Here is a 19,581-nt window from a genome sequence, read left to right as displayed (position 1 = left end):
AATTTTGACCATACATGATTGTTTACGACATCTGAATACAAGATCATTATAATTAGCCAACAACGCTCACTTTCCTCGCAAATATTGTATATCATTAGGTAAAGACAAGAATTTCGGCTGCTACTAACACAACGCATTTGTTAAATGCATTATTTTTCGTTGCAATTGTTGAACAGAAAGAAGATGGTCAGGTACGTGATGGTTCGTGCTCATGACGTGATCGTGACGAGTGCAGCGCACGTCTGGCCGTGTCGTGAAGGACATTCATTTACCACGAGACCCGAGCAATAATTGCACGACAGCAAAATTACTATTCCGTTGAGGCTTGTTTTGTAAGACATGAAAAATCACAATTTAGCTACTTATTTGGAAAGGGACGGAAATGAAGTTATTTACCCCATGAAGCATGCCATTTTCAAACATATCGATGGGTTATGGTCTTTTTTTGTTGTAAAATACATACAAAATAATAAAAAGTTGTCAGAAACGATATTTAAAAGCTTTATTGCATAAAATGCTCTGACAAAACTCCCTTTGCCGTGTCACTCATGCAACCATGTGTCTCGATGTATACTTGACTGTGTGGTAGCAGAGTCCGCAGAGTTTTGAGCGAACCAGACACGAACCTCAGACCCGCTTCGCAAACTCATAATAAATTTTGAAATTGATATTAGGCCATTCCTTGAAGGTGGTTTTATATATATTTAGCATAATATTATTCGTATATTGCAAAAATTATTATAAATTTCCGTTTTGAGGTGACATTTTTTTCATTAGGAATTAGCGTTTCGCAATAGAATCCCTTTAAATTTCAAGATTTTATCCGAAACAAGTAAAGTTTTTCATTCAAAGATAATCTTGATTTAGTTCCATTGACTATATTAGGAATAGGAACGTTTAAATTCCTATTCGAATTTCGACTCAATTCGTGCTAGACGTCATTGCTACTTACGCAAGTAGAAGAAATAAAAGTTATCTTTAAATCAATTTAATTTTATATGCGTTGTTATAGCAGAGTTATGCCCGATTCATGCTGTTCTGATTATATTGCTCGATTTTTCCAAAGTTATTCCAGGCTTATAACTAGCCAATTTTAAATTGTGTTTTTGAGGGTCCCTTTTGTACAGGTTGCAACACTATACAAAAGATTTCGGGAATATACAGCTCTTTATTTCTTCACGAATGTTTTTCAGGAAATTTATTAATGGATTTACAAAATAACGCATTGAACCCACACCCAAGGATGCGTTCTGAGGATGCGTTGAGAGTTAAAGTCTCGAGAGTTTCCGAGCAAGCCTGAAAATTTTACGCTCAATGTCGTATAGTTCATTACAATATAATTTTATTTCCCGAAACGTCCTAATTAATAATTGTTTGCGAGTCTCTTTCACAAGATAATTTCTTCAACGTCATCACTCAGCGCAAGCAATCTTTGAATCTATTAACACTCTCTTTTGTCGTGGTCGTGACGAAGCATGAACTTTGTGACATACCACGAAGTGCAATTTTAACAATCAAAGGCAAAAATAATGAATCAAGATCAAATTTAAATCAACGGCCATGCAAGCGAATCACCTAACATAGTATGTATATATAAGAACATTACACGAAATAAACGAAGATAATTTATTAATTTTAAACCCGAGGAAGCTCTATTAGACGACCTGATCGCGGTTCGGTAAGACATCAGTGAAACTTTACGAATATGACGATTAATATAAAACTATGCAGACAAAGCCTTTTTATTTATACTTTACACGTTGAATCCGTCGACGTTGCCTTGCGCGAGGTGTTCTGGTGATCTGATTTGACGAAGAGCCGCATTCTAGTTGCATTTCAGGCAATGTTCTGCGTCGAGCGTTGGTAATTCATTGATTTAGCTGAAGATATCAATCCTTTCTAGGTAGGAATGAGCGATTTTACGCGAAACTATGAAAACAAAATTTAATATAGTGTTGAATGTCGGCTGCTGCCTGTTTTCACCACGAGAAACCAAATCATATGTTGCTGTATTTGTAAGGTTTCTGTTCCTACTAGATTCGTCAACAAATGCATCAGTCGCCAAATAGATACGAATGCATCAATGATCACGCACGTTCTTCTATATACTACGTGTAACCTACTGCACTTTCCTTCAATATATATTAACGATGGCGGCGATCATCGTCCTGCTATAGGCCGTCATTATTTCTGTCATCTGTACAGTTCCATCACTGCTTCCGCACGTCTGAAGAGTTGAGAGAGGGCGAGTTAGTTGAACGTAATGGCAAATTCTATTTACCTACCCATGAATTTGAGAATCAACACCTGGCTCCACAAAATGTAGAAAAATAATATATCTACACAAAATAGTTGGACAAACATCTTTTCGCAGATTATACCTTACCTCGACAGACGGTGGCTAGCATTCCTAGATTACTATTAAAGGCTAGCCAACTTATCACCTGTTCAATCATTGGAGGAGATAAACGAGGTCCAAACGGCGGTTCCTGCACCACGTACCGGCGCCGCTCGTCGATCAGCCAATCGTCCACCTGCAACGCAGGATAACTTCAACTGATTACTATCCTTCAGAATAAATGCCCTTAATCTCCTAAAATATTAGAAAATGATGCTGAAAGATACATAGCGTCCGGTTGACATATTCAACAGATATTTACTCTAACAGGTTTAATTAATTTCATAAAGTGTTCGCTGATTAGGGATACTAAGACATTATTTGGCAGGTACATAGGCAATTTGTTAAGATGTTTGAATTCCTTCAAATAAGTAATCGTAACTTCGATCTCACCTGCCTCGTGGTAAGTCCCGCCTCTTGAGCAAGGTTATTCTTTTTTTGAACGGTCGGATAACGATCATAATTTTCCGCAAACCATTTCTTCAAAATTAACCTGGCTTTTAGACTTAGATTTCTATTTTCCTTAGCGGCTTCCTGTCCGACTGCAACAAAAATTTGTGTCAGGTTGCACCGTTTCAATTATCGCCCTCTCTCAAATACAAGATTATTTTCTTTTTTTTTACAAACACTCCTGCGCAAGTTGTTTCTTTACTTCAACGCTTGGATAACGTTGAAAATTTTCTTCAAACCAATTCTCCACGATAACGGTGGCTTCTGGACTTAAATTTCGTTTCTGTTTTGCAGGGGCGGCTTCCTTTCCGACTGCAAACAGCTTGCACTGTTTCTATAAGGATAACGTTCATAGTTTTCTGTAGACCAATTCTTCAAGATCAATTTGGCCTCTGGACTCGACGTATGTTTAACCTTCTCAGGAGCGACGTCCTTTTTGCCTGCAACCAACACAAGCGTCCGCTAGCATTGTTTGAATAATGGTGTGACTGGACCTTCAATGAACGTTCAAATTTTGCAGAAGGCGACTTCCTTTTCGCCTGCAAGAAAAAAGTGAGGAATTAAAATTTGTATAAATTTTTTTCTGCTACCTGTCCGCAACGAGATTAGAATATTTTGTATCTTGATAGGACCATGAGAAGTTGAGAACTGAGATGACTAGTAAAACTGTTTTAAGCGGTTGAAATCCTGTAATTTCTCCCGTCGTATTTTCTTTAAAGGGACGGTCGAGGAGAAGCCGGATGTCGGCGCGGGAAAAGCTTGACCTCCCCTTCATTCCACACGGTCTCTGATGTTGCTGTAGGTACAATAAAAACGCATGCTTGTAAAACGATTTTCGTTCAGTTTTAATAGATTTCATTAAATTGCATTTTACCATCTCGTTCAATCTCGTGATTTTCAAGGCAAGAAAAGTTCAAAATTACAGAACTGATAATTAGTTTGATTATTCTTAATTAGCCGACATTTGAACATTAACAGCAGGCAAGTTTTATTATTTGCATTAATTATATATGACCGATACATAAACATGAACACAAAGATTCTAAAGGGACAATTTTGACTAGCGCCACAACTCACCTCACAATTTCTGGTTAGTCTTTTGCGTTTCGTCGTGGAGAATGAACATGTACTACATTACATTTTTTATTGTAGAAAGTGTCCCTTCAGGTGACACTTGTTTAGTTTCTTTATGTATATAGGACATTAAGTGTCCAAGCAAGCGATTCCGTAGTTGTCCTATTTTCCTACGTGTTCGAGCTCTGCATGAGCAAGAACAGATTGCAGAGAATCAAATTTTATCGGGCACGCTAGACATGAAATCGACGAGTTTTTTTTTTCGGCTGCCTTCATAGGAGACCATAAACGGCTAGCATTTGGGAGTGGTAGGAGAGATGTGTTCTGTTCTCCAATGATGGCCAAATGATGTAAGTATGAATCATAAATGGTAGAATCCCCGTTCACCGTGGATACCGTTGGTCACCCGAAGCGAAAATGCATGCAGAGATTGAAATGATTATTACTTCATAAGAGCTTCCATGAAATGCGCAAAAAAAAATTGTATAACACGTGAGAGTTGATAATCTTTACGTATACAACAATTATACATCCACTATGTATCATCAGAACTTCATTTACATGCTTCGATCGAGTCTGAATTCTACGGTCTTATTTGAACTCCATGAATGCTATTTAAGCACTATATTGGAATTTAGAAAATCAAGTCTCACTTGGGCGCTCCTGCAGATATCTTCAATTTCTGCTCGGGTACGCAGGAAACTATACAGCAATTCTAATTATTGAAACGAATTTGGTTCTCCGACTTCACGTTCTGTCAACCCTTGTAGGAACGACGTCGTTTTTTCCGGCGAGGGACAGGAATGTTACCAAGAATTATTTTATTAGTGTCGTTAGTAATTTTACAGAATTTTCACTTCTTCAATGTGGAACATTTGCCATGCTGGTTACTCCAACAAAATGAAGAGAGAGAAAAGTATTTTGAAACTGAAAGAAGACCTTAATAGTCAGGCTTTAGTTGTTCCCGACGTTGCATTTTTGAGGGTTAGAATAAAGTTTATAAAAACAACGTACAGACTCGAGTTGTTGAAGGTGATCTCGCTTTCCATTTTCACATAACTCACTCGACGGCTTCTCAAGACGCACTGGCGGCACGAACGAGAAGATATCGGCACCTTAGTGACGTCGACTCCTCGTGTCTATGCGCACTTGCCGGATAGTCAACAAGCGGCAGACAATTGCCAGATCTACTTGCCGCCTGTACTGTCACCGTGTGCAAGCACCTTAAGGCCGTGTACACCGTCGATTAAAAAATATAGTAGTTCCGGACAAGTGGGGAATGTCGGTCCATATCCATTGCAGAGCCCTGTAAGTGCTAGATCCTCTGACTGGCCAGGATTGGAATCATCCTTAGCCAGGGACACTTGATTGCTGATAGTCGCGTGATTAAAAGAAAAATAATCGCTAACTTGGGATGCCGTTGCTATTTACGGATCCATTTTCAGTACACCAGTCTTTCCCACGGTGATATCAGTCAAAATCGTATTAAATGCAACTATCAGAGCAGAATGCAACTATCAGAGCAGAAGAGATGGCAACAGGGTAGCTTCAGGTTGAAAATTAAGAAGTGCGATTCTAAACGAGCTGCACTCGTGTGCAGTAGAGTGGAGCGTTAAACTATTATTTTAAAATTCGCTATCTTTGATATTGTTAAGACGCATACTAAATTTTCCAATCAAACCTGAAAAATGAGATCTTTAGTCATTACTTCCACATAGATGAACGTTATTGAACAGAAAATCGAAAGCTTAAGGGGACCCACTACCCTAAAATTTTTAATCTTGGCGTTTTTCGGTTTTTGTGCTCATCTGAAAGCTGGAATTCTGCTCTTTCCAATGGTACCACTGCCATCGCTGTACGCCAATATTTACGTTCATGACATCTCTTTAAAGGGAAGCGGGTGAGAGAGTTCTTTAACTAATTAGATATAAAGTAATAAGCTGCTGAAATCTTTGAATATAGTTTCTACTTGAGTTGTGCTGCAGTTACATGCTTAGTCTCATCTTAAAGCTGACATTCTGAGCTTTCCAATTACAGTTTTCAAGCTACAGCAATGAGACATATACCATTCGATTCGTAAAGACCATACCTATAGACTCTGTGATCACTTTTTTGAATTTCAGTCTGGTTCGTTTTTTATATGGGGGAGAAGGGGGGGAGGGGGGAAAATGGGATAAAACGCGCATAAAAAAAACTAAGGGGAAAATGAAAAAAGTGATCACAGAGTCTATAGGTATGATCTTTACGAATAGAATGATACGTGTCTCGATGTTGTAGGATGATATTTGTAGGAGGAGATAGATTTTCTAAAGTACCCCTTTTTAGCCGTTTTCTATGAATTTCACGTTTTCTATCAATTTTTTCGAAAAATTCATATGAGCAAAATGTTCTTATTTTTACATTTTACGCATGTATGTGAAGTTTCATGATGATCGGATAATAACTGTAGAAGTTTTTCAGGAGGGTAGTGGGTCCCCTTAATATACATTTGTGCCATATTAAGCTTTCGATTTTATGTTCAATAACGTTCATCTAGTATGTGGAAGTAATGACTGAAGATCTAATTTTTCATGTTTCATTGGGAAATTTAATATGCGTCGTAACAGTATCATAGATGGCGAATTTTTAAACACTTGACGACCTTTATCCCCCGGTGTCAAAGTGTGGACCGACTATGTTATTGGTATTCCCTGAAGAATTTAACTTGCAAAGAAGCACACATGGACCCAGAATATATAGGTCCTTCTCGCCGTGTAGCATCCTTATCGCGTTATCCTTCCTCGTAAACGCTTTTACAGATTTTTCCGATTCGACTTAATTCATTCTCGTAGGCTGCTAACAGAGCTTACCACGTTACTCTCCAAGAGTAGTTGTGATGGCGTGATCCTTCCAGTATGTGGTTCAAGCCTCTAAGTTTTTTCATCTTCACAGCTCTTGCAGTCTCCAACGCGTTCTTACTCTGCTCTCCGTCAAGGAGATATGACAGCAATTAGGAAGTAGCGCCAATATAAAATTTCAAAATTCCATTCTTATTTTTGTATATTGTAGGCAAGAATATCTTGGATAAAATGGTCATTTTGTAAACGGTACGCTTCTACCGATATAACAACTTCAATCCGCCTATATTTTCCTGACGTTAATTATTCCGCAGCACCAATGAACTAGTGCATCTATTGTAATACACAAGGAGGTGTCGAAGAACATACGTACATTGTTAAAATCTGCTTTATAGGTATTAAGTACTCAATCTCTCGTTCGGTTGCGATTGGGTCAATCATTCAGTGCGTCCCAAGTTTAACTTCTGACGAATTCCTGAATTTAAATATGATGGTTATAGCTTTAGATGACGAGGTAGCTATGAAGTTTTGGCGATGGTAGCTCGTGATAGTGTACATAGACCAAGAAAAATGCGTTCTGGGCAGATCTCTGTGCTGAACAGTGAAGAACCATTTGTACACCTGAACAAGAGTTGGCATCGTGCAGTATACGTAAATTCAAAAGAAAATCGTCTCGTTGTTTGGAACCACTGCCGTGAGATCTCTCAAAAGGGCCATGGTCGCCCGATTTGGAACGCATTGTAGTCTTCGTCGCCAGGTTGTAAAGTCATCTTTTCCATGCCTTTGGACTTTTTACACTGTCTCTTCGTTTAGTACTTGAGCGTTTTGTAGAGGAAAATATCTCCTAGTATGCGAACGGAAACTTTTTCACTGCTTATACTTACGTTCACCGCCGGCAGCATATATTTCTGAGTTATTGTTGAAATGTGCATACTCCCCCCTCCTGATCAACTGTTCATCATTGAAGAAGATAACGCGACCCAAATATCGGCTTATTCATCACGCACCTCTGCCGCGCGTTGATTAACCAGTCGTCCAGCTGGCTCGTATTTAAACTTCACAAGAAATTGTCTTATTTCTGCCGGATATATTTTAATTTCATCTTGTATCTTAATTGAGTAGGAATAGTACGACTGTATGTTGAGGATAGGCGTGGAAATTTGTCAGGATGTTCACCATTTATACAATTGAAGTGATCGGAAATTCGATCTCGCCTGTCTCGCGGTGAGCCCCTTGAGTTGCTTGAGCTAACTATTATCATTATTGCTGGGATAACGTGTAAAGTTCTCTGCAAACCAATTCCTCGTGATAGATCATGCTCCTGGACGTTCAGCGAACGCTCGAATTTAGCAAGGAGCAGAAACTTCCTTTTCCCCCTGCAAGAAAAGAGTTCAAGCAAACACGGTTTTAAGTATTGCTACCTACCCGAATCGAGATTTGATATCCTTCAATATTTTGATAAGATATAGGACTAATGAGATGACAAGTAAACCAGTCGTTCTAATGAAAACGCAAGGAAGGTGGAAATATTATTCATACTTCGTAAGAACTTCCATTACTGAAATATTCAATAAATTCAAGTAAACTTGTCGATAAAAACGTGAGCATCCAGTTCATGAACATATACGATACTTCTTTTGTCTGATATTATCAGAATTTCATAGATTTGCTTCGAGGAGCAATAGCTCTACAATCGTAATTGAACTAAACTAATGCTAATTTCTTCCTCCATTTCAATTTAGCCAATGACGTCGCAACATCGATCTCGCTTGTCACAGGGTGAGCCATTTCCGCGCCGACAGATCTATTTATGCCTCGCTGTTTGGTGTGCAGAAAACTTTGCCGTAAACGAAAATTTAAACATGGACTTGGCTTTTCACCTCGGCGTTCAGCCGGCCATTGCAGGAGTAACGTAGTTTTCGACGGTGAGCAACAAGTGTTCTTAACAATTCCTTTTATTCAGTTGCTTCCTGAGTTTTCACAAAATGCTCACCTCTCCAATTAATTATGGGACGCTTCAGGATTTTGGGATTTATCCGCTGCAATCACACAAAGCTGTGGCATCTGCAATTGACGACCTTTTAGTATCTGCGCCGGGTTGTGACTACAGGTCAACATCCTTTGCAGTCCAGAGGTCATCATCCTTAGCAGTTGAGTGACCACGTCGTTGACATGCGTTTGGAGGTTTTTCAAGTTCATGTTTGCAGCCTCAGTTGTGCGCTAGTCATAATTATGGTCACTTCTAATCTACCTATAAATTTGCCAGTATTTGGTGCCAAATTCTCGGCATAAAATCTGCACGGCGATCGGGAAATTTTCATCTGTTTTCACTTTTCTCCATGTTGCGCGTTTAAAATTCATTACCAAGCGCTGTTAAAATTTTGACACAGTCCGTGGTAAAGGTCATTGCGACTGACGAAGGGAGAAAACAGAAAAGTGGTCTTTTTATTTATAATCGATTTGTATTATAAAAGCGTTGATCGAATTTAAACGAGATACACGTTCCATTGTTTATATCGCGAGATTTCTTCAATTTATCGAACGAGGCTGATGAACAGCTGATTTTCAATAGAGCATTCATGGACTCCTTTTGTAGTGATCAACATTTTGCAAGAGCCTTAGGATTACAGCTCCCTAATTCATCACTAGTTTTTTGTTCGGAATGCAGATTCATACTCAGAAAATTTTCGGAAGTCTGGAAATTTGATGTTCATGGTTTCACATTATGATATTATACAAAAAATTTTGTCGCCAGCAACCTCGAAATCGTTCATTATCTATCCTTTATTTCACTAGATAATTTTTTCATCGTCATTCTAAAATTCATCCGGTCGTCGAATGAACACGCTCCTGACGCTGCCATGACACGCGAACTTCAATTTTCTCTCAATAACTCATGAACAAATCTGGAAATAATTTCATGCTTGCGAGGCACAGGGAGAATTAAAAATTTATACAAGTTTCTTAGATTACATATATACACGTTCGTTAACGATTAAATCACAGCCACAGATAAAGATACGAATACATCTTGATCACGTACGTACAACGAATAAAAATATGGCACTTTTCTTCATAATGCATACATGAAGGCGGCTTATTTTCGGCCAGCAGTTGGCCGCAGATATGCCGGCCAAGAAGAGGGGCTGCAGCACATTCGTCACAGCTTAGGCATGTCTGAGGAGTGAAGAGAAGACGAGTTACTATAACTTAATTGGAAATTCGATTTACCAGCACTTCACTTTAAAGTTTAATGCCAGTACCATTTAAATTTAAAATAAAAACGCGTCAGGCCATAATAAGTGGATAATTTTTTTTCGCAATTATGTTTGCATTTCGCAGGTTATACTTACATTCACAGACGGCGGCCAGCATCTCCAAATTGCTGTTGATAGGCTGGTCCCTTATTAACTGTTTAATCAGCGAAACATTTAAACGAGGCCCTAATATCGGGTGAAGCTCCACATACCGCCGCCTCGCGTTTATTAACCAATCGTTCACCTGGAGAGCAAGCAAACTTTAATAAATTTCTATCTGTGTAATCTCTTAAAATATTGGGAAATGTTAATGAACGATAAATAGCGTCCGATCAATGATTCTTACAAGTATTTTCACCGTGTAAAATATTTCTTTTAATTTCATCGTGTTTTAGATTAGTGCCACAACTATATTTTGCGAGTAGGATATTTGTTAGCTTGCACTAATTTCTGCAATAGGAGTGATCTTAATTTCGGTCTCACCTGCCTCGTGCTGAGCCCCGCCTCCTGCGCTAGAATCCTCTTCTCTTCAGTGCTTGGATAGCGCGTGAAGTTCTCCGCAAACCAAATTTTCATGATTAACTTTGCTTCTGGACTCAGCGAGCGTCCAGTCTTGGCAGGGGCGACGTCCATTTTGCCTGCAACTAACACAAGTTCCGGTTAGTATAGTTTCAATTTTTCTGTCTGGACATATACGTCCTTGCCCTCTATCATGCCAAGACAGGGCGGAACGTCAGCAGCAAACTTATTGAAGGAATATGCTTCCTCTCAAACACGAAATTTTGCTGACATTAATTATTTTACTAGTCTCTCGATAACTGATAAAATAGCCTTAACTTTGCCATATTATGACGCTATTTTGGAAAATACAGAACAAGATCTTGCTGCTTCTTCTCAGAAACAAACAAATTTGCTTAAGTTCACAGAACATTGGGATAAAATTCATGGTAAATATAAGCTAAGAATATTGAGACTACCTCGGATTGAAACAAAACATAACATAGTGATGTCGGCGCTGAAGTGTAGGCCTGATGTGGCCTGTCGCCGATTCTTTTCCTTTTCGTGCCTTGTTCATAGATCTAAACTCGTGTCATTTGACCGGATCTTTTCATGACTGACGATAGTTTGAAGAAGCTGCTAGACTTCCACCGAGTTCGATAAGGTGCTAGGCATTTCAAATCTGAACATATATTTCTCCATAGCTTTATCTAGGCTGTTCTTGAACGCGTTCATACTTGGAGCGCCAACAAAAATCAATGTATTTTTGCATAAATATCTTGAAGAAATGAATGATAATTTTACTATTTTTAAATCACCATATGTAGTAACAAAATACATTATGATTACAATATGAAAATGAATTAGGAAAAATTTCACCATTCCGTTTGCATCAGAAAAAAATGTTACCAACACAGATGAACTTGTCACAGTTGAGATTGGCCGTCAAATTATTTGCCTCGGCGATGAAGCGCAAACTCCACTCACCTGTCTGAGGTGCCTGGGCGGCGTTCTGGAGGTGCGAATCCATTTTGCTGATTTAGGCTTCTTTTAGCGAGACGCAAGAGCAGCAAACTGTGCAGGGAAATTAAAATATGTCACGTAAATTAACTATTAGATGATTTTGCGATATTATAAAAGTATTATGTGACGAACAATTTTTAATAGAGTACAATTTAAAAAACGAAACTTATGTTGGAATAATTACGTATATTTTTTTTCGCTGATTAAATTTTACAAAAAAATAAGGAAAAGTCAGGGCTGCGACAAACATAAGTAACGAGTGAAGATTAAATGGTGTCAATGGTATAAATGAGCTTCGAACTTTGTACATTTTGCGTATATAAGTTATAAATTACATTTATGTTCACGCACATGGGCATCCAACACGTGCGCCTCACGTCTGAGTGCTCAGCCTATAACGTGCCTATAACCACAGTGGCCCAGTGGTTACAGTGCCTGAGTACCAAGATTGGAGCAGAGAGGCGCGGGTTCGATCCCAGCTCTGTGCGCCAGTTTCTGGTCAGAATCGGCGAGGAGGCAGGGCGGTTAAGCACACCAGAATTTGGAGCAGAGAGTTTGAGACCGAAACAGGCTGTGAATGTTCTGCCATGTTAAGAATAGACGACAGGCCTACGGCCTAATAAACGCTGAAACCGCTATGCTATGCTAATATGAGTGAAGCAGTGGTATTAAAGAGACACGTGGTGATGCTCACCTGACGACAGCGAGGAGTAGACTGATAACTGGGCTCCCGCCTATAGGCTTCTACAGGCGCCGTCAGACAAAGAGCGGAGAGTATTTCGACTTGTGTTGAGATCTCCAAGCATTCCATTTCTGTCAAATATTTTGCATCAAATTATTCTGGTTAAATGAGTGATATTTGTCATTCCTGTGAATTAAGGGTGGACATACCGAACAAATTATAACAAATGAACGGTCAAGGCTACAATTCGCCAGTTCCCATCGGACATACTGCGACCCAATCACATAAACAAAGAACAAACGCAAATTAAATGACGACAAAATATAACCAAAGAAAATTTAGCCTTCATCGGCGTTACTTTTAATAAAGTCAATCACGATCATTATGGTATCTTTATAGTATTCGTGATGAATGTTTATGTATTATTGGAACCGTTACATTGAAGGGCTAAATTCATGTAGAGCGTTTTCAGCCTTTCATACTGCAACAGTCTTTGCTTCTGTTAATTATTCATAATCACTCAATTTACCTGCTATTTTTGCGCTGCAAATAAATAACTTTTATGAACTGACTTTTTGCTGTGAAAGCATAGAGATTTCTCCAGATCTACTGTCGGACAACACGTGTGGCTCGAAGTTACTAAATCGCAATCCAGGAAAATTTTGTGACAGCTTGCCTTTTGGATAGAGCGAGCTTACCTAAAAACACACGGAAGCCATAGGACATCTCAGACCGTTCTGAATTGAATAAATTCATAAACTCCTTAAGGAGACCTTCTGGGTAAATTTTGTTTTCACTGACCGACCTTTCTTAAACTTCATACAAATGTAAAACACTAATGCAAGAACTTGTTGTATGAATTGTTTGAAAAAATGAAAGAAAACGTGAAACCTATAATCAACGGGGGAAAAGAAGGACTTATAAATTTATAGTCTCTTTTTATTTACGTCGTTTACAAGAACGAGAAACTTATCATTCGATTCGTAATGCAAATATCTAGCGACTGCGACTCTATAGTCGCAATACTTTATATTCTATACTCTAGCTGTATAGAAGCCCCTCGTCAAATGTTTTTAGAAGACTTTTTCTATCTTTCCCCACCCGTCCGCCACCATTTCCTTATATTTTTACAATATATAATGCAAACAATAGATAAATAATATAAAGATTGTAGAGTCGCAAGATATTTTCTTCGCAAATAGAATGAAAAGTCTCTCAATGTTGTAGCTCGAAAGTCATCGGAGGAGATAGATTTTAAGAGCTGTATTTTGGAAATTTGAATTGGTGACGAGAGACAAACAAGTAAAATTGTAAAAATATAACTCAGTACTCGCTGCAGTGAGTGACAGAGAGCGCATTTTCTCGTCGATGAAAGCTTGAGGTCACGGACAGACGGACGGACGGACAGACAGACGGACGGACGGACATGGCGAGCACAATAGTGCATTTTTTCCATACATGAGAAAATGCGCTAAAAAACAGGTAAATTCAAAGTAATTGCTTGATACTGTACATCCAGCTTTCCCATCACCTAATACTCGTATTGAGGGTACCATTTTGCTTATTGTTGTCCTGGTTGACGCAATCTATAAATTCATTTTACTTAAATGTTTTTTATGAGGAATTATCAATAAATTGTCATTTTTTACCAATTAGAAACTACCTCACCCAAAAAATTGAAGCACGCCCATACATACGGTTTGTCGCGCTTGACACGCCTTTTCTTTCATGATTATGGGATAGCAGAAATAGGTAAAACGGGTAAAAATATATCAATAAATTTATTTATTTTTAATGCTAAACACTCAACAGCACAATAAACTCGGCGTAACGCTAGATATATTTTTGCTAACTTCTACGACATTGCGCACTGAGTTTCAGATGGGAGCGTTGTTGCGATTTAGAAAAAATTCGCTATAGGCATCACACTCAAAGATGCTAATTAATAAAATTGTCTATGTGTTTTATCAATTTTTATTTGAGATGCAATGATCTGAGTTGTGCCCTATCTATGTTCTGATTATTTTATATCTGCAATTATGTAATAATAATATATGATATATAGATTGCAGCGTTTATTAGCCCGGAGGCCTGTCGCCGAGTCTCAACATTGCAGAGCATCCACAGCTTGTTGCGGGCTTGAACTCGCAACTCCCTGTTTCAAATTTTCTTTGCTTAACCGCCCGGCCTCCTCGCCGATTCTGACCAGAAACTGACGCACAGAGCTGGGATCGAACCCGCACCTCACCTCTCTGCGCCAATCTTGGTACTCCGAACTTTAATCACTGGGCCACCCTGAAGTAAAGCATTATAAACTTTGTTATTCGTCCTGTAGTTTTGCAAATCCATGCATTAGCCTTCGTAAATTCACACCCTAATATTCATTAAGAAATTTTGTACAAATATCATGCAGTGGTTGCAAGGATTCGCACTCATTTAACACATCAGGATACCTACTGGGGCAGCATTGAAGCTGAAGTTGACGTAGAGAAAATTTCGGGTGAGTTTGTATATTTCCGACGTCAAATGTTTCATAATTCAGATTTGCCATGACCAAAGTAATCAATAATAATTTGTATGAATATTTCACAATTTCCTGATCGCCATTACGGTCACACTAGCGCAGTCAATCTTCCAATCAAAAATTATGTCACGTGGTCATAATACACCTGTAATTTGATTTATAATTTCATCANCTGTCTCTTATACACATCTAGATGTGTATAAGAGACAGGTTTTAGGTAAGCTCCATTAAAATGGTTCGCGTAAAGGAGCTTTACAGGGGAAAGTTAGCTTATAAATTTTTCCTCGATTGCGATTTTGTACCGTTGAGCCAAACGTGTTGTCCGACAGTTGATCTGGAAAAATCTCTGTGCTTCCACGGCATAAACTTAGTTCACAAAAGTTATTTATTGTAGCGCAAAAATAGCAGGTAAATTGAGAGATTATGACTCGTTAATTGGAGCAAGGAATGTTGCAGTATGAAAGGTTGAAAACGCTCAACATGAATTTAGCTATTTAATATAAAGGTTCCAATGTTACATAAACATTTATTACAAATACTATCAAGACACCATAATGATCGTGATTTACTTAACTAAAAATAACGCCGATGAAGGCTAAATTTTCATTGGTCATATTTTGTCGCTATTTAATTCGTGTTTGTTCTCTGATTATTTGGTTGGGTCGCGGTATGTCTGACAATAACTGGCGAATTATAGACTTGACTGATCATTTGTTATAATTAGTTCATTATGTTCACTCCTCATTCACTGGAATGACGAATATCATTCATTTAACTCATGATTAAATTTGATGTAACATATTTGACAAGCATGTAAAGTTTGGAGATCTCAACACAAGTAGAATGTCACACCGTCCGCTCTTTGTCTGACGCCTGTAAGCCTATAGACGAGGGCTCAGTTGTAGTCTACGCTCGCTCTCGTCAGGTGAGCATCGTTAGGCTGAGCGCTCAGACGTGTAACTGAGATTTGTAGATTTAACTCGTGTCCAATTTATCAACAATCACGGTTTGCCGTGATTTTGATTATCTAGCAAAAAAAACACTAAATTGAAATCTTTGTATTTAGTGGAAACTTTTCAGTAGTTATGTGACAATGAACAGAGCGTTCTTCTACTGTGGAGAGTTAATAGAACGTTACTTGGTGAAGTTTTATTTCACAAAATCTTATCAAATTCTAACTCCTATTGCTGTATAGTTTGACGCCGCTCTTTCCATTGATTTATTTGAATGGCTCGCACCTCTGATGCTTAGCGACAAGACTTCACCACATACGTTGTTTGTAACTTCATTCGAGTTTCATTAACTTTGTACAATCACCAAATCCAATTTTTTCTCCGACAATTATTGGCCATGGATCATCAAAACTTTTGATCTGGTGATTTAGGTAAATCACCATTTAGTGTTGCCATTATTTTCGATGGACTAATTTCAAGTAAATACTAAGTATAATTGAAAAGCCGACGATGTTACGGGTTTACTGTCCCGAAATCTTTAATCCAGCTCTATAACCACTTTCCAGTTTATCTCATATACTCATAATTGTTTCAGGAAACTCTTTACCAAAAACGCCTAGCATTCTTCGTCCAAATATTTACACCGCCTGCTGCATCACAATCCATCAAGAAACTTATATGTTAATTCCCTATTCTAATATCCTCAGGTACCCTCAGGTCTTGATCGACTTCTGGCAGAAATTCGCAATATCTATATCATCGTTGCTCACTTCTCATCGCAACATTAAACAATGCCTCATCACAAAATTAATATCCGGCCGTCGGCTCAGAGGACTTCGCTGAAGACTTATCTCCAGAAGACGCTGCCTCAGTTCAAATGAATTTTAGAAGTAGCAAGTTTTCTATTATTTTTGTGCCATATGTATGTTGCAGAATGAATTCGGTGAATACATAGTGAGTTCAGAATTAAATTTTGATCAAATAAACGTCCAATGTGCCGGACTCGCCAAAAAATTTCTTTTTTAAATGTGCACAGCGAATCAAATTATTTGGGACGATTCAACCAAAGTGAATTCCTTATGGTAAAACATTAATATTTGCTGCACCCTTTGCAACTCCAGCACGCCTAGAAACCTTGTTTATATTCAATATCAGTTCGTTAATCCCTATCTAAATTGGACGTGATACATTAATATTTCTGGCATATATGCATTCAAGTCTTGTATACAAAAAAAGATTATATTGTTCATACACTGAAGTTTTCTGATTTTCGCAGCCGCTACACGCAACATCGTCCAGCCAACGCAGGCACCCGAGGGCACCAGCGTCGCCAGAAAAAGAAGGCCAAACCTCCGGCCAGAGGCCAAGGCCGTCCTGACGGCGTGGCTGACGGAGCATCGCCACCATCCGTACCCCACGGAGGAGGAAAAAGATGCCCTTGTTTGTGAGGCAGGGGTGACTCTTGCGCAGGTATTGAATTAGGTTACTCTGTCGTACTCTGTAAATAGTGAAGTATGATGTCTTATATAAACTCAACATTCTCAAACTATATAATAATAAACTGTTTATGAGAAACAATTTTAGCAGCATTTAATTTTACTGCTGTCTTGATGAGAACAGGAAGCAGCTGACATTTGACACGATATCAAATGTTGGTTTTGTCGCATCGCGTTAAATCGCTCATTCATACCTAGAATGGATTCATATTTTCAGTTAAATCAATGGTCTGTCAACGCTCGACGGAGAAAATTACCCAAGCTGCAACTAGAAGATGGCTCTCCGCCAAGTGACACCACCAGCACAACCACCAGGCAACGTCGAGCGGTCGGTGAAAATAATCGGAACGATCGGCGCGCTCGATCTCATCGTGTCGTGCTATTGGAAGGCAGCCCAGGCAATGTGGTCCAACTGCCTCCACCTCCCGAAGACACGAGCTACTTACTCCTGTTGGCGGACTTAACCGTAGGTGACTTGTAGTGTCGAGAATTTACAGGGAACTAGGAGACATAGGGTAAGACTAAGAGACTAAGGAAGACATAGGGTATCTTTTAGGGCTTGATGGTTCAATTTGGTGATCCTTTCCTCGTATATTTGCCTTCGAAAATTGATACAGTATGGGTGACTCTTAAATTATGACGCTGCTGGCTGCATCTCGTCTATTTAGAACTTATTTGTTGATCAAAAGCTATTAATGATCGCCACTCAAAATGGAACAAACTAGAAGTAATATACAGTCATCCAGCTTAAAAGCATAAAGATCCCAATATAGAGATGGCAATGGAACAGCATATTCTGATACTTGAGCATCATTTTTTTCTTAACGAGTGATCAAATAGTTCCCGGCTTTCAATGTTCCACCATCAGGTTTCAATTTTGAGACACTAGTCTCATCGTCTACTATTGTAACATTTGCCATAGTTATCAAGTTAATAAATTACCTTACTTTCACCGGATCACATTTATATCAACTGATTCAAGATTTAACTTGTTTATTCTGATATACACTTGACTTCGTCCTAATTAGCGTACACAAAAGCCCGCCACTAACAGTTCTTGTCACTTGCAGAGCGTTTCCAGGAGTATTCCAGTGACGGCAGCGGAGGCTCCGTCGCCGGGACTTGTTCGCCTGCTTCTTCTGCCACGAGCTCGTCTTGAAGGACTGGACGTTATGGACAATTTTGAACATTTGGTTCAGTTCTTAGCCTCCGGTGCTGCAACATCACCGGCAAGAAACGCCGAGGCAACTTGAATGAAGAGTCCGTGGGCATATTGAAGAAATGGCTCTACGATCATCGCTACAAGGCATAACCCACCGATGAGGAAAAAATTACCCGGGCTAAGGAATCTGGGCAAAATATACTGCAGGTTAATTTTTTCAGATTGTCGAGCCTGGCAGGGCAAATTTGGGATTTACACCGGCCTGAGACAGTCAATGACTAAATTTTTTCTATTCAAACACAAAAAAATGCAAGAGATAGTGTCAAATCGTGGATTGTTGTTTTTGTTTCAGCTAACAACAGAATCAGCTGATAGATGTTGTAGAGGAGAGAAATGCAACTTTTATAGATGTCTCTAACATTGATAATTTTCTAATAAAATGGCTTTAGACTTCCGTGCGATGTTGCCGGATCCACTCTGTATTGCGGAATAGTAGCAGCTCTATTTAGGATCACTCGATCTGCGGCACCATACGGGACAGAGAGACCTCAAAATCGTGGTCCGAAGTTTTGACTTCGCTTCAACTCACAAACGCTCTTTTCATCTTGTCATTGTTGAATGAGAGTTTTTGCATTTGATTGTCTTTATTCTCCTGTCGGTAAATGTGCTGATGTGCAAGAAGCGTGACGAACTGTGGTTGGGTTATTGCGGATAAGATAGTCTCTTGTTGCGCCCAGTTGGTATACTGGCCCCGTAACAATGTCACCTTAGAAAATTCTACGGTATTTCATTATTTGATCTGAATGAATCGATAATAAAACTATTTTCCCATTGCATGTTTGCAATTGATTAATTAACGCTCGACGCCACCAATTGCCCGGAATATTGCAGCAAGAAGGCTGCTCTCCTGAGAATTATACCATAACTCGCAAGGGTAACCAAAAGTCCAAGCGATCCTCTCCTGGGACCAGTGACTCCGTCAACCGTGCTGGCCCATCGCGACCCCAAAATTTGAATCTTTATCCGATTCCGCACGTTTCACCGACGAACGTTGGTCAGTCCGAACGAAGTCATCGACTAGCAACAACTATGAATGGTCCGAGAGTAGACGAAAATCTTGCCAGTTTTCCACGTTACTCATATCAATCTTCAGAATAGAATAGCAAGCGAACATTCGATCCAGCCGACGTGTTCCTGCTTGGGTTGACGAGCAGAGGCAGCTTAGCC

General features: G+C 39.1%; 1 protein-coding gene across 1 annotated transcript in view; it reads left to right on the top strand.

Annotated features, from left to right (window-relative positions):
- Positions 1 to 18,351, top strand: part of LOC108673407 (homeobox protein AKR-like) — a 23,474-nt gene extending 5,123 nt beyond the window's left edge. Inside the window, exons 2-4 of the mRNA XM_018161232.1 lie at positions 16,973 to 17,166; positions 17,410 to 17,662; positions 18,263 to 18,351. Coding sequence (XP_018016721.1) covers positions 16,973 to 17,166; positions 17,410 to 17,662; positions 18,263 to 18,351 — 536 coding nt within the window. The remainder of the gene's footprint in view (positions 1 to 16,972; positions 17,167 to 17,409; positions 17,663 to 18,262) is intronic.
- The last annotated feature ends 1,230 nt before the right edge of the window (positions 18,352 to 19,581 follow it).

Source organism: Hyalella azteca, unplaced genomic scaffold (genome assembly GCF_000764305.2).
Source record: "Hyalella azteca isolate HAZT.00-mixed unplaced genomic scaffold, Hazt_2.0.2 contig2180, whole genome shotgun sequence".
Classification (NCBI taxonomy): domain Eukaryota; kingdom Metazoa; phylum Arthropoda; class Malacostraca; order Amphipoda; family Hyalellidae; genus Hyalella; species Hyalella azteca.
Note: the sequence above shows the minus strand (reverse complement) of the source record. Positions and strands in the feature narration are given on the sequence as shown.